This window comes from Engraulis encrasicolus, chromosome 22 (assembly GCF_034702125.1).
Source record: "Engraulis encrasicolus isolate BLACKSEA-1 chromosome 22, IST_EnEncr_1.0, whole genome shotgun sequence".
Lineage (NCBI taxonomy): Eukaryota > Metazoa > Chordata > Actinopteri > Clupeiformes > Engraulidae > Engraulis > Engraulis encrasicolus.
In genome coordinates, this window is record NC_085878.1 from 36,661,923 (window position 1) to 36,689,341 (window position 27,419).

General features: G+C 42.5%; 1 protein-coding gene across 1 annotated transcript in view; it reads right to left on the minus strand.

Moving 5' to 3' along the window:
- ptprja (protein tyrosine phosphatase receptor type Ja) overlaps positions 1-24,037 on the minus strand; it is a 34,139-nt gene extending 10,102 nt beyond the window's left edge. The window contains exons 1-19 of the mRNA XM_063188274.1: positions 23,729-24,037; positions 12,156-12,174; positions 11,845-12,045; positions 11,070-11,315; positions 10,229-10,492; positions 9,691-9,954; positions 9,053-9,304; positions 8,604-8,858; positions 8,091-8,342; positions 7,386-7,655; positions 6,744-6,995; positions 5,961-6,230; positions 5,557-5,823; positions 4,444-4,698; positions 3,811-4,077; positions 2,910-3,056; positions 1,428-1,635; positions 1,103-1,221; positions 664-751 (exon numbers count right to left, since the gene is read on the minus strand). Of these exons, the coding sequence (XP_063044344.1) occupies positions 664-751; positions 1,103-1,221; positions 1,428-1,635; positions 2,910-3,056; positions 3,811-4,077; positions 4,444-4,698; positions 5,557-5,823; positions 5,961-6,230; positions 6,744-6,995; positions 7,386-7,655; positions 8,091-8,342; positions 8,604-8,858; positions 9,053-9,304; positions 9,691-9,954; positions 10,229-10,492; positions 11,070-11,315; positions 11,845-12,045; positions 12,156-12,174; positions 23,729-23,794 (3,962 nt within the window). The 5' untranslated portion in view covers positions 23,795-24,037. The remainder of the gene's footprint in view (positions 1-663; positions 752-1,102; positions 1,222-1,427; positions 1,636-2,909; positions 3,057-3,810; positions 4,078-4,443; positions 4,699-5,556; positions 5,824-5,960; positions 6,231-6,743; positions 6,996-7,385; positions 7,656-8,090; positions 8,343-8,603; positions 8,859-9,052; positions 9,305-9,690; positions 9,955-10,228; positions 10,493-11,069; positions 11,316-11,844; positions 12,046-12,155; positions 12,175-23,728) is intronic.
- Positions 24,038-27,419: the final 3,382 nt, after the last annotated feature.

Here is a 27,419-nt window from a genome sequence, read left to right on the forward strand (position 1 = left end):
TCGTTTGCGTCCCAATAGAACAGGGGTGGGGAACCTATGTCTCGAGGGCCGTTTGCGTCCCAATACAACAGGGGTGGGGAACCTATGTCTTGAGGGCCGTTTGTGTCCCTTGAGGCCGTTTTATCCGCCCCCCCCGATATAATTTTAATGCTATGCAGCCTCACATGAAATATGACATATTTTGTAAAGGAATCTTAGAAAATGCATTTGCAATACAATTAAGTTATATTCGGGGAACCTAGAGAAGGTGGTGTTTGTTTAAGAGGTGGCTGCCTTCAATATAGGCCTAAAGTGAAGGGGAAAATCCTGGTTTGTGTTGATAGTACGGCCCTCAAAGGACTTTTTACGGCCCTTCGAATGAAAAAGGTTCCCCACCCCTGCAATAGAAGCACCTCAATGTTCTACCATCTACGCCCATGGTGAAACCTGCAGGAGGTGGTACCAGCTTGTGTCACACGGGTAATGTAGGGCAGTTTTTTAATTCTCTGACTTCTCCTAAACTGCAATAACTTTTTCATTGGTTAGCTGCTAACTAGCAGAGTTGGCGTGGAACGTTGGTAAAACCTCCCTCCGATAGCCTCATACAGTCTCGTGCCGTTGGGCCGAGAGACTAGTACTGAAACTGACTCGAGTGAATGGTTGGCAGGTGGCCACAAAACGCACCTCCTCAGGCCGACCACAAAGATCATGGCGATGATGAGGATGATGACCACCGCGGCAAAGGCTCCTCCTATGGCCCCACCGATCACAGCTACAGCGGACACACAGACGAGAAGACACAGGAAAATCGTGGATTTCTTTCATTTCTTTTATCTCAGAAATCAAATATTAAATCTACGCTACTATTTTATCAACAATTAGACATAGTGAACATTACTGAAGTAAGAAATGTTTTCACATGCACGCACGCATGCACGCACACACATCATTAATTTATCTTTTGAGAAGACAAAAAGCAAAGAATTTTACTCTATTATAAGACTATAATGAGATGTAATAAAATACATATTTTATCTTGTATCTTGATTTCCATCTTCACTGTACATGAAATTGTCTTCCAGTAAGTTCTAGTGGTTTTAGTATTCATGCCTTTTGTTTTTACCTGGATTTTCCGGAAGATTTACAGGGTTAATGATAAACTGTGTGACTGAGAAGTAGGACTGGGACGTTGAAATCAGCCCATTGTTCAGCTCCATGTTTGTAAAGATGACGACGGCATAGCTGTAAGAAATGACATGAAATAAGCACGCATGCCGTATATACTTTAGGAAACTAATGAAAATATGTGCTATTGTATCATATTGCATTATATACTGTACATTATATTACATTTCATTACATTACATTACATTATGTGTGCTGGGATGACAAGATTGACATTCATCTCCATTAAAATGGTAAAGTAACTCTGAGTGAATTTGTCCTACCTGTAGCTCCCCTTTGCTGAAAGTTCGCCGTTCTCATAGTTGTTCCATTGAGTCCCGTCACCTATGGTGACTGTGTAGCCGTCTGCACTGCGACTTGTGGACGTGGACTCCACTGACTTGACAACAGCGAGATACGTGGGGGTCTGACCTGCTGTCCAGTCCGAGTAAGTCTTACTTATGTACTGAGTTGCCTTTTCATTATCTGACCCTTCGATGGAAACAAAATATAAAGTACATCATAAAATAATAATTAACAAAAGGCATAACACAAGAATAAGAGAAAGAGTAAAAAAATTTAACCACCCACAATATGATTGCCTGCTCTTACCATATCTGTGTGTGTGTGTGTGTGTGTGTGTGTGTGTGTGTGTGTGTGTGTGTGTGTGTGTGTGTGTGTGTGTGTGTGTGTGTGTGTGTGTGTGTGTGTGTGTGTGTATGAAAGGCCAGGTATATCCATGTTTTCATGTTGTTGACACCACATACTGACCCTACCATCCCACTGTTGTACTGTAGCAAAAATCAAGACTCATCAGACCTGGCAGCATTTAACCGAATTGTATTGTCCAAAATCGTGAGCCTGTGCAATTTGTAGTTTCAGTTTCCTGCTCTTAGCTGACAGAAGTGGCACCTGGTGTGGTTTTCTGCTGCTGTACCCCATCTGCCACCAGATGCGCACGTTATGCATTCACTGATGCTATTTTGCATACCTTGGTTGTTATGAGTGATTATTTGAGTTACTATTGTCTTTCTATCAGCTCAAATGAATCTGCTCATTCTCCTCTGACCATCGACAAGGAATTTTCAGGCACAGAACTCATGGCCACTGGATATTTCTTCTTTTTCAGTCCATTCTCTGTAAACCCTGGATATGGTTGTGTGTGAATATCCGGTAACACTTTACAATAACCTTCCACTATAAATGGTTAACTAATGGTTTATTGTGTATGTATAATACTATTAACAGAATTATAGTTGCATAACTAAATAGTTAAAATCTTTTTAGCTAAATATTTAGTAATACATTATTCGCATCAAATGTTTAGTAAGTGTTATACAATCTGATAATAATATATCAATAATATTATATATAATGATAAATAATATAATAATATTATTATTAATAATGATATATCAATGTCTATTACAGTATTATAGATGCAAAATAAGCCATTAGTTAATCATTTATAGCATAAGGTTATTGTACCGAATATTAAAGGGGTGAAGTTTATGTCTTTTCTATGGACAGGAGAAAGAGCTATCGGAGAAAGAGCTGAATTCTTTGTTTTCTAGGAAGTGAACACATTCACTATTTGAGAATAGCCACGGATTCCTCAGATATTATCAGATTGCATGTGTAAGGCATCATTGTAGAGCATAGAATCTGCACGGTCAGAATCTTTGTTTAGGTCAGTATGCTCCAAAGCCTACTTGTGGCCTTTTTTCCTGTGGCTAGTTACACACAGTAAGCCATGAGTGTCCTACCGGTGTCTGAAGAGAGCAGGATGCCGTAGTTGACCACAGGGCCGCCGCTGTTGTTGAAGAGGCTAGGGCTCAGCTGGAGGGTGAACTTGTTGTACTCGATGTTGCTCGTCGTCACAGTTCCCTCCACAGTGGTGGGCGTAGGAGGATCTAAAACAGGCAGACATGCTTAGCATTTAGAAGTGTGCACAACGTACCACGACTAGGCAATCACAGCCACCTTGTGGATACATGACAATTTCTCTTTAGAGGTCAGGTTGGTCAACAATGAGAGGGGGCAAATTTATTGCAAGCATATGTAGCACTATATATCATTTTTGAGTTTGTTAATCGCAAGAAGTCCGCCAAAGCTTAAATGAATAGGTGAAGACTCTCGAATGCTGCTGATGTCAGTGTGCAGAAAACCACGCTTGCAAAAATTGCTCTCCTGCCCAGATCTTACTTTCAAACATCACAAGAATACACAACACATGCATCTTAATAACAGTGTGGATGTTCAGGAAGACATTAGAGGGAGCTAGAGAATTGCTTGAGAAACAGTCAGACCTGCTTCATGAAGCTTCAGTGTATAGAAAAGTGCACACAACCACTGCTTAGGAACATCTACTGGCCTTTGTAATGCGTACAGGTTTGTTTAGATATCCTACACAAGAAAAGCAATAAAAGACCATGTACACATTGCGAATGTGTGTGCAAATGAGGCCGCAGTGCATAACTGCTAACAGGTGCTGGTTTTAACAGATTTTTAGTATTACAGTATTTCAGTATTACAGTGCTGCCACCATCCTTCTGAACAGGGTCGATGCTGAAGCTCTTTTACAGTTCGTCAAATTCAAACTTATGACAGACAACTAATGCATAATCAAAAAAATAATGAAGTTGTAAGACAGGCACAGATACACACCTGTGATGCCAGTCTTGCAAGTTATGCTGGTTAGAGTGCTACTACTGCCACAGGCCTTGGTGGCAATGGCAACAGTGTATTGGGTATCGTAGGACAGGCGGGAGATGTTATAGGAGCAAGGGTTGCATCTCTGGATTTCATGTTTGGAGCCATCGATCTGGATCTGGAATCCCAGGTTTGAGCCAGGAGGGTTGTCCCATGTCAGGAGCAGCATAGCTTCAGTGCGGTTTGGTCCTTCACAACGAAACTGAGACACCACCGATGCAACTGCAGAACAGAGAAATAACTCACATGCTTCAGCTATGGTGTCAGACGGCTCTACATGTTTTGGATATCAAATCATTGAAAAAGGAGGGCAAATTGTGAACTCTTGTGAATTTTAACTCAGCCTAATTCCTGGTGCAGACGATTAGAAATAATAGCTAATGAAACAATAATCTTTTGACACCTCCCCTCTGAAATGGTCAAGTAGTGACTAGTTAAGTAGTGAAAGGATCTAAGGGGGGCTGGGACTCTCCATGGACGAGGCATCAAACCTCTGTCAAACTCAAAGAAGTCCACTTGCTAACAGCTGAACTCATTCGGATAACATGCCCTGGATGAAAGTTGAATCATTACAGACATACTGCTCACCTGTGCAGCCAGACACATTCACCAAGGCTCCGGCTGTGCCATCAGCCGTCAGGGCCTGCACACTGAAGCTGTAGTTGGTTCCTGATCTCAGGCTGCTGAAGGTGTACTCGTTCTTCTGTGTGGTGTTGGCCCTTCCACTGCCGCCGCTCACCCTGAAGCTGTAGCCGTCCTTGAAATCAGAGGGCCGCGTCCACTGGACGCTTATGCTGCTTGTGGATGTTGTGGACACGGTCAGCGAGGTGACACTTCCTGGTTCTGCCAAGACAAAAGGACAGGGGGGGCCACAGTGAGAAGAAGGAAATAAAAGCGACTTCTCATTTACAGAATGACTGAAGTCAGTTAAAGGTGACCTGCAGCGCTGGACACCTGTCAGTAACAGACAGAGGAAGCAGACTTGAATTTGTATTTCCTGTTACAAGGTTACTGTACTTGCTGTTTGCCTTAATACAACATGCAAGGTGTCCATACAGTAGGAGGAGAATGGGGTTGGTTGTCAAGTTTTGGACTTGTCACACACACACACACCATATCTCAGCCTCTGAAGCCGAAGCCAAACCCGCTGATACAGAAATATGTCATTAGTGTCTCAGGACATCTACGTTGATAGTGGAGGTAAAAATGATACAACCTTGAGGTGGGACAACATAATGTGTTTTTTCACATGAAAATGAAAATTCTGAGAAGTCTAATGTTTTTCTTTTCAATCACTACTATATGGTCTGACATCAAAACCAGTATGGCCATTTTCTTAATGAGGGAAATACATGTCAGAGCTAGCCTGAAAAAGAGTGAAACATGCTAGTTGGGGCTGGTTGTCACACTGCTTTCGGGGTTGGTTGTCACAATACTTTTCATTGCCTGTGGTGTTGGCCATAGCATGAGGTGTTTCACATTCAGTTTGTATGTGAAATACACTACATTTGCATTTTTGAAGCTCTAAAGATTTTGCGTTCATGAGCTATGTTTAAGTTCACATTTCATTGAAATTAAATATTTTGTACAATTTTGATTTCATGTTACAATTTTCCATTTTCCCCCATTTCCATTAATCCCACAACATCCTATCACTTTGCACTGTCGTGTTTCTGTTCATAACTTCAGCGGCCTACTTACTTGTCGTTGTGGTGATCGACACCGCTTCACTCCTGAGGCCCATTGGTCCCTGGGTTGCTACAAAGACATTGTAGATTGTTCCAGCATTCAGACCGGACAGGACATGAGTGATGTCGGTGGTTGGATAATTGCCTTGAGCTCCTGTTGTATTCCACGTTACCACATAACTGAAGTTAGCATTGGTCATATTTGGGGCGCTGCCCCATTCCAGTGAAACAGAATCTGTGGTTGTGTCTAGGACGGTTATCTGTCCAGGCATGGTAGGATCTACAAATAAAAGCAAACAGTTGAATATATTTCAAACATTAAAGTTCATAGCGTTCATCTTGGATGTAAGAACAAAAACATAGCAGACTATTCAGAAACCGTATTGAAGCTGAACTGCTACAATAGGGGGTACTCACAGGTCGCTATGGAAACCGGGTCTGATGACTCTTCAAAGTCACCTCGGACAGTAGTAATGATCACCGTATACATGGTTGCAGGCAAAAGGTCTGGAAAGTGCTTGGACAGATTGTGGTGTATGCTTGCATTGCTAATGTTAACGGTAGCAGTGGTGAGATTGCCAGTGGCCAAGGTGACAATGTAGGTGTCGACGCCGCTCACGGGCGTCCAGGTGACATTGATGCCGTTAGTGCCAACATGCGTGACTTCAGGCGAGACTTTAGGAGGCTCTGTGAGAGGAAGAGTGTGTGTGAAACGTGAGAGAGAGAGGGAGAGAGATTGAGAGAGAGAGAGAGAGAGAGAGAGAGAGAGAGAGAGAGAGAGAGAGAGAGAGAGAGAGAGAGAGAGAGAGAAAAACAGAGAGAGAGAGAGAGAGAGAGAGAGAGAGAGAGAATTCTGTGAAACTGTGAAACTTCATCTGTGTGAAAGCGACAGGGCTATGTTGAAGAATGTGCCAGTGAAAAAAGCGGAACTATAAGTGCAAGCCAAAACTCCTGTAACTGAGAGCCTAGTCTCGGGTCAAACACAGAGTTCAACTCATGGACAAAGAGAAGTGCATACTGTGTACATTTGCAAGCCATAATGAGCACTTACACATTGATGGTGGTACTAAATATTCATGGAAAATGGGACAATTGTGAATAGGCAGCTTCAACTTTGGGAATAAACTACTTTTTAAACAATTTACACTGTAATTTATAGATATATAGGACAAGGGGATGATAGGAGGCGGGTCTCCATACTTGTGCTGTAGGTGATGTTGACGGCGTCCCCAGCGACGCTGTTGGCCAGACTGTAGACTGTGGAGAAGCAGGTGATGCCGGGGCTCAGCCCAGTGATGTAGATGGTTTGACTGGTGGTGGTCTCGTTACTGCTGCAGTTGGTGGTTATGTAGTAGGATCCGTCTGGAGGGAACTGCTCGGGTCTGGTCCAGTTTAGGAACACGGCGGTGTCATTCAGTGTGATGGCTATTAAGCCAGTGACGGGGTAGGGCTCTGAGAAAGAGGACCATGAAAACAAGAATGAGATAAAAAAGGGACTCAACAATTCATCAATTTGTCACACATTTATTGAGGCGTGCTAACACCGCTAACGAAGACATTGCATGGGTTATACACACGCAAACACATGCATACACAGACACTAATACACCAACTTCATGGACATGTGAAAGGATGGCCATTGTCATTGTAGAGGAAACAAGGTGAATTAAATACAGTAGACTTAAGTGACATGCAAACACTAAAGGAAAAATGGATGACAATGGAGGACGGAGGAAGACAGACCAACAGACCAACATACTTTCTTATAGAGTGGCTGGCAAATGACTTGTAAAAAAAATATCAGATTGCTGAAAGTGATGGAGCTCAGAAAGCAGAACTTACTGGTGAGTGCTGTGGTGGACACGGCTGCAGCTTGGGTGCCCCCTGCTGACAGAGTGATGACATTGACGTTGTAGACGATTGCGGACTGCAGGTCCCCCACAGTGGCAGTCGTCTGACTAACGTTTTCCTGCTTCGCCTGTGTCCCGTTGGAATAGGACACGGTGACCTGGTAGAGGTAGCCTGACTTGGAGTCACTCTGCGTCCATTCCAATGTGACACTGTCTGTGCTGAGGCTGCTGGTCTGCTTCAGCGCAGTGGCAGGGTTGGGATCTGGGAAGATATGAGAGATGAGATGACATTTCCCTTCTCAGTTCTACACAAAATCAAGAAAGACTGGAGTTCATACTCTGAAAAAACTAGAAGAGCGTTTCTGTTGTATGAAATACAATGAACTGTGACAGAGGACATCAGCTTTCAGCTTCAATCACAAGCAACTTTCTTTAGAGCAGTGCACCCAAAATTGAAAGAGAGAGTGAGTGAGTGAGTGAGTGAGTGAGTGAGTGAGTGAGTGAGTGAGTGAGTGAGTGAGTGAGTGAGTGAGTGAGTGAGTGAGTGAGTGACACAAAGGGAGAGAAACAGAGAGACACAGACAGACAGACAGACAGACAGACAGACAGACAGACAGACAGACAGACAGACAGACAGACAGACATGTCTGATGACAATGGTCAAACCGAGAGAGAAAGGACAAATCTGGTGACTTACTAGTATATTGTGATGCTGTGACCTCTGTGCTTTCATAGTTCAAAGCACCCCTCGTTCTCACATTAAAGGTGTACTGAGTGCCTGAGACCAGGCTGCTTGCGGAGTAGGTATTAACACTTATCGTGTTTTCAGTGCTTCCATGGGTCACGATGAAGGTGTTAACTCCGCTCATATTAACAGGACTACTCCACCTCAAACTTATGGAGCTGGACGTGTACTGGTCAACCTCCAGGCCCACTGGAGGATTGGGATCTGAGGATAAATAACATTTAAATATGTTTTTGGACTGAAATGTTCTGCTTTCTTGGATAGGACAGTTTGAGAGGAGACAGGAAAGCAATGGGAGAGAGAGACAGTAGAGGATCGGGAAATGACTTAAGGCCAGAAATGAACCCGGGACTCTGGCGGAAGAGGTTTTTTTTCAGTTGTTTTGTGTGTGCAATAAGATGGAGAGACCACTGACAACAAAAATATTAAAGAATCTGAACTTCGCCCATAGATGTGGCAACTTACATGTGGCGTTTTGGACTTCGGTCTCTGCCCGATACGGACCACTCAGGGTGACGACCTTGACTTTGTAGATTTTGCTTGGGCTGAGGTTTCCGAAAACCACCTGTTGGGTGGTCGTTTGACTCACATTGTGGATCAGGACTAGGTTTTCGTATATGGCAATCTCGTATCCCGATACTGCGCCGCTGGGTGCAGCCCAATTCACGGTCATGGTGGAGGTGGTTCCGATGGCAGACAACCCTGTTGCCTCTCCAACTTCTGCAAAATTCAACATCAGGTCAATAAGATATTTACCTTTAGTAATGCATAGTGTAGCAATGCATACTAGCTGTACAACGTGGCCAATACCATTCTGGTAACAACAAATCTGTAACATGGACCGTGCCTAAAGAGTATAAAAGTGAGAGTTGGACAGCCTACAGCAAATGTGTTCCATTAAAGTAGGTTCTTACTTGTGAAGGAGGAGGTTTCGGAGCACTGGGATCTCCTGCTGTTTGCTATGGTTGTGACCCGGAAGGTGTAATTGGTTCCAGCTGTAAGGCTCTGAAATGTTGTACTGTTAACATTGACGGTGTTGGTCTGGCCACCAACAAGCTGTGCTTCATACGTGTAAGTGTTCTTGTGGTCAGTTGGATAGCTCCATGTGAGGCGAATCTCGCTTGTGCTAATGGCTTCTGCTGTTAGGTCAGAAACGATGTTTGGGTCTGGAAAAGAAAAATGTGTTATGAATCCCCACACCAACAAAAATACATTTCTAAATATACTGTATTACGCGACGATACATACAGTAGTTATATCCATTACATAACATTTGGTTGTTATAAATTGCACAGTATACGAAAATACTGCAATTATTGCCATTTACATACACTACATCATAATATATTTCTCAATAAACTACATGACAATATATGGTAATACAACACATGATATATTTATACTGTGTATATACTGTATATGAAAGTGATGAATGAAAATGGCAATAACAGCAGTATTAATACACTGCAAAATATATTAAATAGCAATATGTGCATATATTGCGATATGAATTATTGTAGTATATCGTAATATCATATAAGAAAAAACTCACTTGTGTAAGCCAAGACATAAACAGGCAGGGCTTGAAGGCTAGCTTGTGGTATGGTGGTGGTGACACTGCAGTTGTACTCAGTTCCAGGCTGAAGCTGTGTGATGTTGGCGGTGTTTCCAGACACATTCTGACTGCTCTGTGGGAGGAGGACCGCTTGAACCTGGTATGTGTAGTAGCTCTGATGGCCAAGAGGAGAGTCCCACTGCAGATTCACTTCACTGGTAGAGAGTGTACTACTCCTGAGGTTACGCACAGAGTTGGGTGCTGCAAAGAAACAAATCATGTTTTAGGGTCTCACCAGATGGTGATGCGATTTTTATTTACAGACTTACGCCAGAGGTATTTATTATATGTATTTATTTATGTGTAGTACTCAGAAGTTGTATACTAGGGGCCACTTTACATCTCATTAAACTGTGTATTTCTATTCTATTCCATTTGATTCTATTACACTCCTAGGCTACGCAAAACAAAATCCAAACTGTATCACATGTTGAAATAATTACATAAACCAGTACAATAATTGTAATGATCTTACAGGTGTATCCAGAGGAAGTGGAGGCGGTGCTCTGTAGGCCTTGGGGACCTACGGTTAACACACTAATGCTATACTCCGTCCCAGAGTTCAAGCCTGGCAGTGTATAAGAGGTGCCATTCACAGTGACTGGGTTGGTCAGGGCTGATGAGGATACTTGGTAAGAGAGGTCTGCAGCACCGCTCATCGAGGCCGGGGGACTCCACGTGAATGTCAAAGATTCGCTTGTTCTGCCAGAGACGTATACATTTGTGGGGGGGTTGGGCTCTAATGAGGAGACAAAAAGGAGAGAGAGGAGGGGAGGAGATAAGGAAGAAGAGAAGAGAGAAGTGAAGAGGACAGAATTGCAGAAGGTAAACAAGACAAAAGAGAGATGATGTTCTCTTCTCACTGCACACCATGGCCGTAACTATAGCAGGCCCTTGACCTCCAGGGGCCTGTCACCATCCCCGAAATGAAAATAAATTGAGAACTTTGTTTAATTCTGATTTGGTTGTGGAAAGAATTAGCTCGTCTCAACTATAGTAAGTTATAAAAAAAAATGAAAGCCAACCTTGACGTCCATGTATTAGATATATCTTATGTATTACAAATATGTTTAAAAAGTAATCAACCTTTGAGGGCCTGTGGTATATATTCATATCCTTTGAATGCACTTCTTTTTTCCTTTTTGACATTTTCCCTTTTTTTGAAGTTGAGAAGCCCGGCAAAACTCTTGTTGATCAAATGTGCAGGCACTGGCTAACCATTTGAATAACATTTACAGGACCATCCAGTTTCTCTTTGTTGCCCCATCAGATAAGTAATAATCAAGAATATGGTTATTTCAGACATATGTACTTACTGGTAGCACACTGAACCGAATCTGAGGTTGTACTCTTCGAATCATGAACTGCGGCCACACTGCAACTGTACACAGTTCCAGCACTGAGACCTTGAAATTCAGCATCTGTGACATTTGACGTTTCGTTTCTGTCCCCACAGTACACCACATAGTGGCTCACTGATCCCACAGGTGGATCCCAGGACACAGTCAGAGAGCTGTTCCCTGGCTGGGCAGGACAGGAGACATTTGTGGGAAATCCGGGGACTGTTAAAAGAAATGCCTTTGTGAGAAACCTTCGCTTAAAACATTGCATACGGAATAGGCCTACACCATAAATGGTGAATATAACACACTATATTCTTTCTTTATTCTTTATTATTTATTCTTATTTTAATGGTTTTGCCATAATTTACCTTTATTATAAAACCTTTCTAAAAGTTTTATAAGTCTTTAGTTTATCGCTAAATAAAAGGTGAATACCGCTGGAAACTTTCCCTTATGTCAGAATTTTTAGTTTTTGATCTTTTCTTGTCATTTTTTTTAAATGATATAGTGAGATTATTTGATAAACTTCTTAAAAGATACAACACACTAAATTGACATTGAAAGATAATGGTACAACCGTTTATGTCACTCTGGAACTTTCTGTGACAGTGGTTACTCTTTACAAGAAATGATAAAAAAGCACCTTGCACACTGTACTCTATAAGGACTGCATTGAAAGGGTGACCACAGTCACTTTTGTCTAGCATCAAAAGGAACACAAAGAAAGATGGCCGACATTGCAACTTACGTGTTGTGTAGTTCGAACAGCAGGCAGTGCTGCAGTTGATTAGTAAAGAGTACGTGGTGCCGGGAATCAGATCACTCACAACTACAATAGACCCCGTCTGGCTGTGCGTGTGGTTTAGAACAGTGCAGTTGTTTTGCTCCGAGACATTTATTTGTATTTCTGTTATGTTGATATGATGAGCTTTATAATTACAGTCCGTGCCTACAGAGCAAGGGAAGAGTGAGGATTGTTAGGGGTGTGCAAGAGACAAAACAAGAACACTGCAATGATAATGACATCAAGACAAGAAACACATTTCAGATAACACTTACATGTCTGGGAAGGTGAAATCTACAATGAGGGGGGGAAAGGAAAACAAAAGTTAATATAGATGTCAACATACAACCTCCGAAATAATAGAAGCTCTTTAATACATATTCAGTATGAACTTAAGAGGAAATAAAATAGTCTGATTGGTAATTGGCACGTTTAGTCAACACATGGTTTTAAAAAAGCATTTGATATGTTGACATTCATTAGTAGCTAAGTATTTATAGGCTATTATATTTGGGTGCAACTAAGCAATTCATGCAGGAAACGAGTTCACACCCTTTTACATTGATGCAAATGTTAAAAACGTCATCATGTCGTATCAAATCAAGAGAACAAACAAGGAAAGGAGAACTGAGCCGGTATACAGGCGCAGTACCACAGATAACAAAGATTAATACGGCTTGCAACTGCCATTAGCCCAAAGCTCTGTATTTACCGACTTTTTGCATAACTATATTTCCTTCTGCAAAATCTTTTCGTGTTATCTTTCCAGGTAGGTCTCAGCAAAGACTGTAACAAAAGCTTTGTCACAGGAAAATGGAATAGAACAAAAGGGAGGCAAAAGGGAAACAAACAGAATGAAATTCCAGACAGACAGAACTATCAGAGCAAAGACCACGTGAGCTACATTACAATGGCACATACACAAAACATCCTCACATATCCTAATCTGCCTCAATATCATCACACAGTAACAATAGTGAATAATCACTATACCGTACAGCAGATACTAATCAGGCCAATGCAAGGTGTACGCACACATGCACACAAATGCGCACACGCACACACACATGCGCACACGCACGCACACGCACACACAACTTTTTTTTGTACCTTCTATGTAGGGCATTGTGTGCCTCATATGTGCCCATACGCACGCGCGCGCACACACAACACGCACACGCACACACACACACACGCACACACACACAAAATGTTTCAGTCATCAGACAAGACTCTCTTCCTCTTTTGGAAGTGAGAACTTTGAATATGGCAGGAAATACAAAAATACAAAAGTGTAACTTTCCTATCTGGCTTCAACCACTGCACTCAATACAATGCACTGAACCATTGTGGCATGAGACAGCCCAGGAGGCCGTTTCAGCTGGCACCCGATACAGTCTAATTCTAATATCAAGCAGTTTCACATTAAATACAAAATATTTTGTAAAGCAATCTTAGAAATTACATTTGCAATACAATTAAGGTATATTTTCAGGAGACCTAGTGAATGTGGGGTCTGTTGTAAAGGTGCCCATCTTCAATGTAGGCCTAAAGTGCAGGGGCAAGACCTGCTTTGTGTCCATAGTACGGCCCTTGGAGGACTTTATAAAATTTGAAGTGGCCCCTCGCATGAAAAAAAAAATCCCTACCCCTGACCTGGAGAGAGAGAGGGGTGGTGTGTGTGTGTGTGTGTGTGTGGGGGGTGGGGGTGGGGGGTATTTCACAAAAGGTTGATCAGTGATTAGATAAGAACCTTCTTCAAAGTCAAAGTCAGCTTTATTGTCAAATTCTTTGCATGCACCGGACAAATGAAGGAATTTAAATCACATTTGTGTTTATCACATAGACAGACACAGGACAGACATTAAGGTGCAAGGCAATCTTCTTTAGTCAACCCAACCCATACAGTAGGGAGTATGTTAACAGGAAAAGCCAGGGCTTAAATACTCAGCTATTCATGTAGCCAGGGCTTTAACGGTGCATGGGCTCTTTTCCCCATTATGATTTTATTTAACAGCATCTTTGGGATAAAGCAAGCCTTTGGATCTAACTGGCCTGACTGCAGTGGCCAACTCTAGTAGATCACTTTTGCTTCAATACCAGAGCAGACTCAAAGCTGCTCAAAACTTGTCATATGACACTCAGTGAAAAAGTTCTTTTCTCTCAGTGTGTGTGTGTGTGCGTGCGTGCGTGCGTGCGTGCGTGCGTGCGTGCGTGCGTGCGTGCGTGCGTGCGTGCGCGCGCGCGCGTGTGTGTGTGTGTGTGTGTGTGTGTGTGTGTGTGTGTGTGTGTGTGTGTGTAACTAGATATAGACGGGTTTCAGAGAAGCAGAAAATAGGTGGCACAGCAGCACTCAAGCATGGTGAGTAGCTTTCACAGCACTCTGCGTCTCACGCAAACACACTTATGCAAATTCAAAACAATTTCACTTCCCTATACAACACTAAAAAAGGCCACCGCATATTTATCTATATCATCCCATGCTCAGAAATTCCCACAGCAAAGAGTGCATACATAGCTGTTAAGAAAGCAAGGAAAGAAGTAAACAGGAACTAAGGTTTTCTTGGCTCAGCACACCAAATGTGAAACTTCTCTACAGTGGTACTGGAGTAGCAAAATTATAGTGAAAGCCACAGCGACCGACCACAGAAGACATGAAGACACACTCATGAATCTGCACTCTACATTTAAAATGTCAGTACAGTAAGGTCAGAAAGGCCATTACATGCTGCTGTACCTGATCAACACGAACACAAGGGAGCATTGTTTCTTTCATCTGTTGTTGAATCAAGTAACGACCATTGTCTTTCTCTTAAAACAGCAAAAGTGAAACTAAATACAGCCTTCAGAACTAATAAAAAACAACAAATTAAAAGAAAAAGAAACGGGAAAACCCTCAGCCTTGGAGTTAGTTCACTCATTTGTCAAGTGGACCTGCAATTGCAATGAAAACGGTGAGCTTGACACATCACTTCCATTGTGCAAGTTGCTAACAGCAAGGCACACAAATGAGGCCCTGACCACAGGCTGCCAGTGAAGCTGCACAAGCACTAAGTCGAGAACTGACAGACGCTTATCAACCACTCGCCAGCCACAGACAGGAAAACGGCAGAGACCAGTCGGTGGTTTGTCACTGTTCACTTGAAAGGACACAGTCATGACAACTGACAATAATCCATTGCTATTTTTATGTTGTAATTGTGTGGGCCATGAATTTGCATGTTGGGAATGTGATCCTCTGATATTTCATCCTTTCTTACTGTGTAATACAGCATTCATTTACAGTTCAATAACTTTGAACAAACGTCACCTGTAAGCTACCTGCTGGTTCATTACAGAAACTCCAGTGGGCCAGCCCTGTGGTCACAGATGGGTTCTCTGATCTCAGCTTTGGAATGAGCTTTTGGTGGGAGGGCACGAGTTGCTGAGTGTGACACAGGATATCAGGATTAGCCTTACAGATTTCCACAGTCATGGTTTGCCCATGCATTGTGGCGTGCCATGACGTACTGCATAGTACAACATGGATTGGGCATTTCCATGCTCCAAGCAAGCCACTTCTTTGAGTATTTTTCTGGGAGATTTCTGCTTCTACTCATGATAGGATAGTGATTTTTTTACAGGAAATTAGTGGGGGTAAGAAAGAGACTGGGAGGGTTCTGCAAATTACCTCGGGTCGGAATCGACCTCAGTCAGGTCGCCGGCCGGTGTAGCAGTCGAGTGCCCAGCCAAGTGAGCCACTGCTGGGCCAAGCCATTTCTTTTTTGCCAAACTGCTTACTTCCAAACACACACATATAAGGTGTTTTTAAGCCTTTATTTGATAGGGGAGTGTGAGATAGTTACAGGAAGTGAGTGGGTGAGAGAGAGATGGGAGAGGATCGGGAAAAGACCTTGGGCCGAAATCGAACCCTGGCGTAACACTACGGTGACTTCGCCGTCATGGGAAAGGCCGTAACATTGCCATGCTATAAGGTAGTACTCCTTTGCTACTTTATTAAATAGCTGAAATCTTTCAAGGGCCAAATATCTCTACCACACTCTCCTTGCGCCCCTTTTGGCTGGATTCTCAAAAAGTAAACTCATCAGTTCAGCAAACAAACACTTTCGCTAGCAGGAAACAGTTTATATTTTCAGTCAGAGGTGACCTCACATGGGTGTCGAGTGGTTAAAGGTCAATCATTCGTGACATTGGCCGCACACAATGTGGCCTTGCCAGCCACCAGGTGCACAAGGAACTAATCAGGCCGACATTGTGTTTTTAACAAAACAATATCACTGCTCTTCCTCTTCTCCCACTGACAGCTCTCTCGGGGCAGTCACCTGGACTCTGTTCCGCGCTGACGTGAGTCTAGTTCGAGGCTGTAGCTAAAGACACCCTTCAGAAGGTGAGATCCATATGACTGCCTATGTTATAGATGGGCCTTTAGCTTTCCATTAGCATGGTGAAAAATGGTGCTCATGGCAGGCAGTTGACTCAGTGGGCTGTCCTGTGGCTGTCCCTTAAACCTGAGTATCCAGGTTTGATTCTTTTTTTGGGGGAGGTGGGGGGGGGCAGTTTGGTGTTTATTTATGACTGTACAGCGAAGAGTGAGACAGGAAACGAGTGGAGAGAGAGAGACGAGGAAGGATCGGCAAATGACCCGGGCCGGAATCGAACCCAGGTCGCTGGCGTAGCAGCCCTGTGCCCCTGTGCCCATTAGTGGTTAGTAGGGTCGGTTTGATTGACGTAATGCAATTTCCTTATCCTTATCCATCTCTCTCTCTCACTCATTTCTTGTCACTATCTTCCCCTGTCCTGTCTCGGTATAGCCTAAAAAGTCCAAAAACAAATATTGCAAGAAAAACATGTTGAAAAGGAGATAGAAGAGAAATTGTAAAATGTCCACAAATTTCTAAAAATGTCCACAATTATTAAGCAACCAACCTGACACCACATGACCAATGACTGAAAAAAGAGGACAAGTGTCACCACTCACCCACTACATGGTAATATGGGAAATCCCATGCTGCTTTGCACAATCCTTCTGATCTGAAAGACAGCATGGCAGCTGCCCTAAGCGAGGAAGCCTGAGCGAGGGAGCCAATCAGAGAGCGGAAGCTTGCAGTTTGTTTGAATGGATACAACTGACATGATTAGCAATGGGCTACGTATGGTATATGCCAAATGAAACATTCGTAACAGTATAAATGGCCATGGGCAATCGTAAACCACACCTTTCCCATGAGAAACTGAAACTGTACACCTGTGGGTAGCCTCCAGGCTCTCAATTGTGAAATAGTCTGGTGTTCACAAGGAAAACTACATGGAGCCATTGCAACACTGAACCAATAGCAGGCTGAAGAGAGGACTTCAATGGAACCTATGTTGAGCAATTGCAAACTCACAGTCCCAGTGCTAGCTACATCCATTCATCACTTAGATAATCTTTTACCTGAACATGACTTCAGAATGGTGTTGGTGTTTGAGGTTTAAGGATTTGAGGACATAGCCTAGGTAAACATCTTTGATCCCCACTTGGAAAATTCTGCAGTCTGTTGCGGGCTAAACAACAGTTGCTATTTTTTCTGCTGTCATTTTTCTGAAACTCCAATATGTCATGAACAGAAGGAACACATGTTTTAAACATCAGCAGTCACATACTGACTATCCTAAATAATGATAATGACCTCAATGATGGGAAGAAGCAGGGTTACACTGACCAAAATGTAGTAGTCTAATCTATAGGGCCTACATGTGCACGGCCAATAAAAAAACTTCTGGGTTCTTAATTGGAGTAAAGCACCTTTTTTTATTAAAAAAATATCTTTTTGGTCTTTTAGACTTAATTATTGACAGGACAGTATGAGAGGTGGACAGGAAGCGAATGGGGAGAGAGACAGGGAGGGGTCGGCAAAGTACCCGGGCTGGGAATCGAACCCGGGTTAGCCGCATGGCAGGTGAGTGCCCTACCGGATGGCCACGGCAGGGCCCGAAGTAAAGCATCTTATAAAGCATCTTAAGAATGTGCTAGGTAATGAGTGAAAAAACTGTGCTGGTTTGAACTGGTAACAAATTAACATTATAACTAATTAACCAGCCCAGGTTTAAGGCTCCAGTGCATCCATTAATGAACCAGATGAAGAGCTAGAGCGTCTTTTATCATGATGTAAATTGGTCGAATATTTTGCAAACAATAGCCATGATACAATTTTATCATTTTGCCATTCCAGTAAACGTGTTTGACAACAGAATCTTCCTTGGCACATCTATAGGAATGGGTAAACTAATGCACTAAGGGCGTTCCTCTTCCTTGTGGTAGGTTGAGTGAATGACTTGGATGTGGTGAATACAAGGTTGGATTGGGAGCTATGTGTAGTGTGTTACGTGAACCAAACCATGTGGAAAGAGATGATGGCATTGATAAGGACATGAAAGGAAACCACAGCCTGTGCTGCCAGGTTGGGTTAGTCACTGGCTAGGTCATGGTTGCCAGCCCATTCTCTAAGTGGCGCTAATGGTAGGGCACTTGTCTACTATGCGGCTGACCCGGGTTCGATTCCGACCTGGATCCTTTGCCGACCCTTCCCCGTCTCTCTCTCCCCACTCGCTTCCTGTCACTCCTTCCCTGTACTATCGTAAAAATAAAGTCAAATGACCAAAAAAACAAATCTTTAAGTTAAGTTATGGTATTAGAACTCTTCGCCCTCTCCTCTCTTCTCTGCTCTGCTCTCTCCTGTCACCATCACGACCCAGCCCATCCCAGCCCAGCCCGGCCCAGCCCAGCCACTGTATCGGCACAGCTCATCACAGGCTAGGGAAATAAGATGTGATATTTAGCCAGGCAGCTGTTCCCTGCCCGTCCCTCTGCCGGGCCTCTTAGTAACTACAGATACCCATCTGCTGTATAGCAGATCACCACCCCACACAGCCCCCAACCGCCCCCCCCCCCCCCCCACCCCACCCCCAACACCTCTTCACTTCCTGCTTGTGTTTCACTGGCCAGTACCGCTACAAGGGGACATGCAAAAACTCTGTACAGACCTGCAGACTTCACATTTGCATGGAGGCAGTAAAAGAGAACAGGGAGGGGGGTAGAGAAAAAACACATTCGCCTGCCAGTGTGTGTGTGTGTGTGTGTGTGTGTGTGTGTGTGTGTGTGTGTGTGTGTGTGTGTGTGTATGTGTATGTGTGTGTCCAATGTGCCCTCTCCACAAAAAGGCAGATCAGGGGACCGTCTGTCTCCACCACTGATAAAGCCACTGATTTGCCCCGCCAATTAAATGGTACGGGGGTGATAAAGGGCCCCACTACGTCACAGCGCGGCTTGGCTTGGCATGGCCCGAGTGGGTGTTTGGCTCAAGTCAAGACAAGCGGCTGGCTGCGCTCTTATGAAACCGGCTGCATTAGGAAAATCCGACACATGCGATGGATCCCATGCTGTCAAAAGTGAGATGGTTGAAAATGAGACAGTGGGCAAACTGACAATTGCTGCTCTGGTGACTTTTACAATTATTTAGACACAGCTAGGATATTCGAATGATACTAAAGTTGTGGAGACCAAGACATTGTGTCAGTTCATATTGATAAAGCCATGCACTGTACAGAACAACTTTCTGCATAATCTCCCATAACGGTCAAGCTGAAAAATTATGCCATGAAACCATCTCTGTAACAGCAATCTGATTTCTGTCTGCCCTTTCCAGTTGGTAATGGCTATTTTAAATAGCTTGGTCTTCTCTTCCCTGTTCTGAAGCGCAGAGGATTCAGGCGTTCCATCGGCCCGACACAATGACAGCATTGAGCAGTAGAAAAGAATGGATTCACATTTCCAAGGGTCATGGTCACTGGAGCCCTTTTGTGTTTGGAATTTACATGCAGAATTCATTTTGAAAAAGGCAAAAATGTTTGACCTAATTTATAGCCAGACAGCTGGAAGGGGCTGTGTGCATTAGAGGTGGTCCATTGTGAGACCAGTCTCTTAAACAGGCACTTGCTTCACTTCTGGTACCACAGGCTAGGCCGAGCCACATTAAAATTCATTGTCATTGGAATCGTGTTCTAAACCGAGAACAGTGCACCACTACTTTTTAACTCATTACAATTTACAAAGGAATAATAATAGTTGGTTCCAATCCAGATGCTCTCTCATAAAAGGCAAAACTTCAACTGTTTTGCCTATTTATTTACTGGTGGAAATAAGTCATTCTCTGTCAGTAAGCAAACCTGATATTTGTTCAAAAGTCTCTACATGCAATACTTTGTCCAGTCCAAATAACCACAGAAAGATATGAACCAGCACAGCATGATATGGGGGAAAAGATCCAAATACAAGCATGCGTAGCCAAGTGCATGCATTCAGGCATGAAAGTGTTTATGCAAATGTTGCCTGAAAGTATGCATAAGTTGACATGGAGAAAAACCCCAAGTCCTCAAATTCACAACCAAATGTCAAAGCATTCTGTTACATAAAGGGGGGCCAGCCCACATATGCAACTGCTAGGCGGCCACACTGTTTAAGAGGAATAAGGAAAGCTGTCCTTTCCTTGTTCCGAGACAGTTCTGTGATGTACAGATAGCAACGTCACAATGTTCTCCCCCGTTTACAAGCCTATCAGTTGATTTTGCCTCGACTGGCTAGGCGTCAATTTCTCAGGACAAGTATGCAAAACAGTGTACTTTCCTGGGTCATTACTTGCGGAGTCTACGGTACATCAAGGATCAAACAACAAGCAGCCCGCTTTCCCCAACAGCTCTCTTCACCCATAATTTAGTGTAAAAACACCAGAAATGTGTGACAATCACACACAAAATGTGTTTGGCAAAGTGTGACACAAGGGAACTTACGATTGAATGATACTTTGTGGAAAAAACAACAACAAGAACAACCTATGGTCACAGCCTGAATACAATTGTGCTTCCTCATTTTGGATGTAGAACTTTCCTCAATTTGCAATGTTTTAATGAACTCATTGGATCTTCTGGTAGGCACTCTTTTAGTCATACTTCCCATATCATGCCATTGGACACATGTTCTCTCACTGCCACATTTCTATGCACCTCTGTGTGGATACCAAGGTGTCACTGCCAGTAAAGTCAAAACTGTCAAAACTTTTAACAGATTCAGGACTGGTATCTTAGAGCAAAGTTACAGTATATGTGGAGAGCTCAAGAATATACCTGGGACATTAAGGTCCATCATAACCTTAGAAAACATTAGAATACTTGGTGTTAAAAGATTGCTGTTGTTTACTTGCATAACATTTCTGTTCAATGCACCATGTGATATTAATTTCTAACATACTGTGAAATTGAGTTTTATCACAATGTTGGACACATTTGTTCAGTATTTGTAAAATGTGTGGATAACCCTCAGAAAAACTGTCATAAAGTAATCACATCAACTTCTGAATTTGATATCCCTTTCTCTGTTACAACAACGGTCGAAGGGAATCCAACAAACAAAATGTGGACTTCAGGGGCTGGTAGCGCGTTCGCACAGATGAGGCCGTCTATGGGTCTTTTCACTCTTTCAGCTACATCCTAATACCATTGACATGGCATTGGCAAGAGTCTTAAATAACAGATCAAGACTTGTTGATTACAATTTTGGAGACAATAATGTTATAATAGAGGCACTGTGAGAGGGATAAACATATTGCACACAACAAATCACTTTAGGTATCTTTCAGAGTGGTTCTAACAATCTTCCAAATTTGCCACAGACAACATTTAAAGGCCATCACACAGACATTCTATTTCTACTGGCCTACAGTATTTCGGTCCATCCGATTCAGTTTTGAAACTGTCAAACAGAAAATGTGCTCATAAGCTACCCAATTTATGGTCCATTGAGGAGATAGAATACATTACATTAAAGTCCAAGTAGAAGCTGTATTTTTATAACATTGATATGGCTAATAAACTTGAAACTTGAACTCGAACTTGAAATACTCCCAACTCACTCCCCCGTGGTTTTGACTTCATGTTGTAGTCCTGACGGCTGTGTATGGTTGTTATGTTGATTTAGGCATTTGTTTACCAAAAAGAAACCCAATAATAAAGTAAACACAAAAAGAGTCATGGCAAACAGACGCAAACTAAAAGTCATGGCCTTCCCATAAAGATGTCAAGTTTCTAAGGGCTCTGCACTGCAGTGCTCCGTCCCCTTCCATGTGTAGCAACATAATGACAGGTGAACTGCAATGGGCTGAGTGGGCATCTGGGGAAGGTGACATTTAAGTGTTACTATAACTTTTGGTTGGTTTTCTAATGATGCTCCCCTATGATCAAAAACTATTGAAAGGTTCAATAGACAAGATTATCACGGTATGGAAATGCAGAAGAACGCTTTCAGCAACACACTGACTGCTGTAGTGTCTGAGAAACTTACTTACAAAGATAAATCAATAAAACTAAAATGAAATATTTGATGGTGTTGCTAAGTGATATTCTACCGTTCCCATTCTAAGCAATAAAAAAAAAATCTCTACTCTCCAAAAACCGAGACGAGTATGCCTGTGTTTAATCATTGGAACAGTGTGAGCTGGCACTGTTTCTCTCTCTGTGTGTGTGTGTGTGTGTGTGTGTGTGTGTGTGTGTGTGTGTGTGTGTGTGTGTGTGTGTGTGTGTGTGTGTGTGTGTGTGTGTGTGTGTGTGTCTGAAACAGACGTTTGCAGTTCTTATCCAACACTCGCAATAACTTGTGATAGAAGGGTGTTGTGCTGCACTGCAGCTAAATTCATGTTTGCGCCACTGGAAATTACTGTAAGGTGGAAACACATAATGATATGTAAGAAGGAGTCATGCTGGGAAAGATCATATTAAGCATAACCTAGCCTACCACCTGTTACCCCCCATTTCCATTGCTGTTTGATTTCAGACGTGTTTTAATCTGCTTACAGGGTAGATAAATTCAGGTCCTGTTAACCTTTGGCTTGAATTAGTGAACCTTCATCTAAAATGATTAAAGAATTGCCAAAAAGGGACACACGCTGAAACACACACTAAGAGCAAATGAGATGGTGCAGTTAATGAGAAGGTACACAACGCAACATGTTTCTATTTTGCCAAACAATGCTGAAACAAACATCTGCCAAACTAGACAGCGTGAGGTCTCAAACCACTGCTGTATAATGACCCACCACAGGGCCTCCAAAGATATGAAACCACCACCTCTAGACATTTGCATAGATACCATGAACTTCTGGTTAACAGTTCACTTCATGGAAAATCTCCATTGTTATAGCAGGTTACAAAACCAGCCTCTGGAACAGATAATTGTTACAAGCACAATACACTGTGGAAGTAAACACACAAACACATCTCAAAGTGTGACCGGTCAATTTACATCAGCAGGAATAAGTGGCCATAAGCAGTTAAATCATTAAAAAATCATAGCCTAACAATCTGACAACAGATTTACAACAGGGCCAAATATTCTGACAAACCTGAATAACAACCAGACCATTTCAGCTCTTATGACAGGTTCCCAGTTGACATGTCTAATATGGCATTTTGTAGACTGAGGCAGCTTAAGCTAATTAGTTAAATACAGCTTAAATATTTTGCAAGTATGAAATTAACAGGCAGCCTACAACATCAGGTTGCTCAAATGAAGTGACATGTAAAATACATGATGACAATGAATGACATCCCTTCCATTGATTGAAATGTACCTACTAATTGACTGCGTAATGATGTGATTACAACGTAAAATACAGATTCGCTGTTCACATTCTTTCATTAGGATTTGCAAAGGTTGCCAGAGGCTACCTGTCAACAACAGCCACGACTGTTGTTAGCAAACCAAACCAACCTCAAAACCCAACACTCTATATATATATATATATTAGACTCCACTACTTACCTTAACGATGACAGTTAAAAGTATAGCCTTCATGAACACGCTGACGCATAGATGTGAACGCCTCATGATGAGGACAATAACTGGTCACAAAAGTTACTTTGTTAGTTCTACCATGTCTGACAGAGCGACGCGGGTCTTGTTTTCTCCACAGTTAGTGTGTCTTCCAATGTAGAATGCTAAAATATGAAATATGGAAACCTAAACGAGATCGACCGCTGCCTCTGCGACTCAGGTGTTCATGTGTCCTCGCAGGATAATTCAGGAACGCTCATTGTTAACAGAGAAAACATTCGGGGTGGAGCAGAGAAAACTAATGACATGACCACAACTTTTGAAACTGAAGGACTTCAGAAAGCCGGTGGCCCGCCCCTTCACTTCAAGGTCGCAGACTGCTTAGCACGAGAGATTTATTAACCTATTTAAAATCCATCAAGCGACAGTTTGCCATACATCCATTTGAACTTTTTACGCGGTCCTGGCACACTTCAATTACACACCATGGGAAATGCTCAATAATGTAGCCTACATGATGCTTTGTGTCTCAGTATCGCAATCGACCAGTGAAGACATTGTGGTCTACTTTTGTCACACCAGGAATTAAAGTTTCGTTTTGTTTAGGAAACCAGCTGTAGTCTAGTTGGACGCTGTTCCACGACTGGAAACAATGTTAAAATAACACCCCGTAGGCGTTACTTTGTGTCGTGCCACATCGTTTAAAAGAGTCGTATTAAAAGGGGGTGATGATGTTGTCTTTTTACGCTACCTTACTATCAGAGAATATTGCCACTTTCTCATCAACATGTAAAATCACAAAACAACGTTTAAGTAGCGCAATAGCCTATGTAGAAGCCTACTGCCAGGAGAGCAGGTAAAAAACAGCAAAACGTTTCCAGTCGTCTAGAAATGGAAACCTTGTTGTGAAAGACTTCAATTGTCTTGTCAAATGCTACAAGCAGTATCTATGCGCTATGTCTGTGGCGTGGTTATGAACAACTTCCTGTGCTTTCATCTCCCCTGGTCTATCTGTAGGCCAGGCAGACAGACACAGATAGGCCTCGCTTTGGTTAAGTGGTGAAAACTGCTCCTAATTACGAACACTAATAATAATGACATTGAAGTTGCAGTTATGCACCCTTCTTAGAGTGGTATAGTTGAAAGCATGACTATTTGCTATTATTTCATAGGCCAAATTGCTGGTTGGTGCATCATGCTCATCTCTTAATTTGATGTTTTAGCTGAACTCAGTCACCTTAGATGGCCAAACCCTGAATCTGTCTGGAAAGTTATGAATAACTAATTTCACACTAGACATAGGCTCTACATTTGTTAGTATGCACAGTAATTTATTACTTTTTAAAAAACTTTTTTTGCCAGCATCAATGCACTTCCTCATTGTCACAGGCCTATTTGTAAGCAGTAAATAAGTACACGTAGGCCTATACGTATGAGGAAAATGGAAATGGCCATGAGAAATAACGAGACTCTCAACTCACTCACTCTGTCTTTGCTCTATTTTTCTGAACTTTATCTGTATTTCTGGTCTTCATGAGCCTGGCTGTACCGTCATTTTGCTTTCTTTTTCTCAACCTTTTCAACTTCCAATTGAAGCCCGGATTGGTTCCCTTTAAAAACAAACCCATGGTCCTTGCTAAGTATCCCAGCTCAGCATTGTATCAGGCATGATCTTAAGCACTTTAGGAAACTCTGCCTGCCACAGCTGAGAGAGTCTCTGGAGTTTGGGTGGGACTGCCGTTATCCAGCCCAAGTCCCCCTTCACCCCCTCCCTCCAACGTCCCTCCCAACCGCCTCTGCCCCCTCTCTCTCTAAGCTCAGAGACAGAGCGATTCATAATGTAAACAAAAATGCTCCAAAAACAACTATCACTGTCCCCCATCAGATACGGGCTCTTACATAAAGAAAATGACTTTGTGCTCTTTTTTTAAACAGCACTGGGGACACTGCGCATGGAGTAATGGCGGGCATGGGAACATTTCCTTATTCAATTAGGCAAGTCCAAATGGCTACCTCCAAGTTTTTCTAACTCAGTTTTTTTTTTTTTTTAACGGATGAATGGCAGTCCAGCTTCTTGTAAAGCTTAGATTATGTATAAGAAGTTCTTAATTAGTCCCCTCTGATTGTTCTAGACTTTTGTCATACCACACATGAAATGGACATTAGGATTTATTATTAAAAAATATTATCAATTATTAACAAATATAGCCACTGACAATCATGAATACCATTGCTGTGCGTTATATGCCTACAAGGTTGACTTTTTTCAGGGCATTGTCTCACAGAAGTATTCAAATGCAGCTACAGTAGGCCTACTGACTTGACATGATTCAGAATTGCCCACTATCATTAGGCTACTGTTAATTTCAGAAGATGATTACAATTGAAAAAGCTAAAAGTATGAGCGAAAGCTAAAAAAGTACGAGTCCAAAACAGAGGTCACATCTTCTGACCATAGAGACTATAGTGTATATTGGGCAACCTTAGAGCGATCTTTGTGATTGGCTGAAAGATGGCTCAAGAAAATTAAATGTATGCGGTTTGTTAAAGTGAGCTCTACAGGGCTTTTGAAGGTCCCCATCCTGAAGGTCATCATGCCACCACATACACTATAACTAATAGCATTCCTAAATTGATCAAGTGGCCATTGATCCCAAAAGGCTGCTTATCTTATCCTGATAACAAAGGGAGAGTCCACACAACGTTCATGCATAATTCCCACATATCTGGGCTCGGAAAACCAGCTATAGGTGTGAGAAAACGGCCCAATCAATTATAGTGAGAGAACACAGGGCACTGAGAACTGGCAGCAAACAATGAGACACATGAAACGTAATCATCACACAGAACTGAAAGTGTGCCAAGCCGGATTGAACCCGAAACTCGGTTCGTGAACAGTGAGGTAGGAGTGGTTGACACGGTATAAAATAGTATTTGAGATGCTTTTTGTAGAGATGGTACAAATCGGTTTTGAAGCTGGAGTGTGCTTCATGTGCTGTGTGGCAAATGGGACTGGTATATCTAGAGACCAACTGTGCTCAAAAAGATTGGAAAGCAACATCTTGTCATGAGATTTTGAATGAATTGCACGGCATTTTAAACTGTTTTTGTCAACACTTAAAATAAAATTTACAAAAAATTAACAAAAAATAATCTGTTACATTATATTTAGCAGCCTCAGTAACATTCCAGACATCCATAAAAGCTGTTGAACATTCCAAAGAAAGAGGAGCTGTGATACATCATTTTATGAAATGTTACCCTCCTTTTATGGTTAAAACACGGTTACAGGTTACAAGGTGGAAGTGTTATTGGTTCCTGTTAACACATGAGAACCATCAAGAGCAGTTCCCTTAAAAAACATCATACACTCACTCATTTTTACCACATACTATGAGTGCATTCCAATATGCACACTCCTGTCCTCCACTTGTGCTTGTGGCCTGGCCCCGCCTCCTGGCCCCGCCTCCGTGGAGACAGCAATTAAGTTTCCCAGCTGTCAGCCAGAGACAGACTTTGTGTCAGCCTAGCCACAACAACCTTTGAGGGACTATTCTTCATTCACCATCCAGTTTGCAAATGAGAAAATGACTTTACAATTGAGCTTTTGGGAGATATTGACATATAATGCTGTTGTCAGTGATGTCATCACAGCATATTACTTCCTGGTACGATGCCA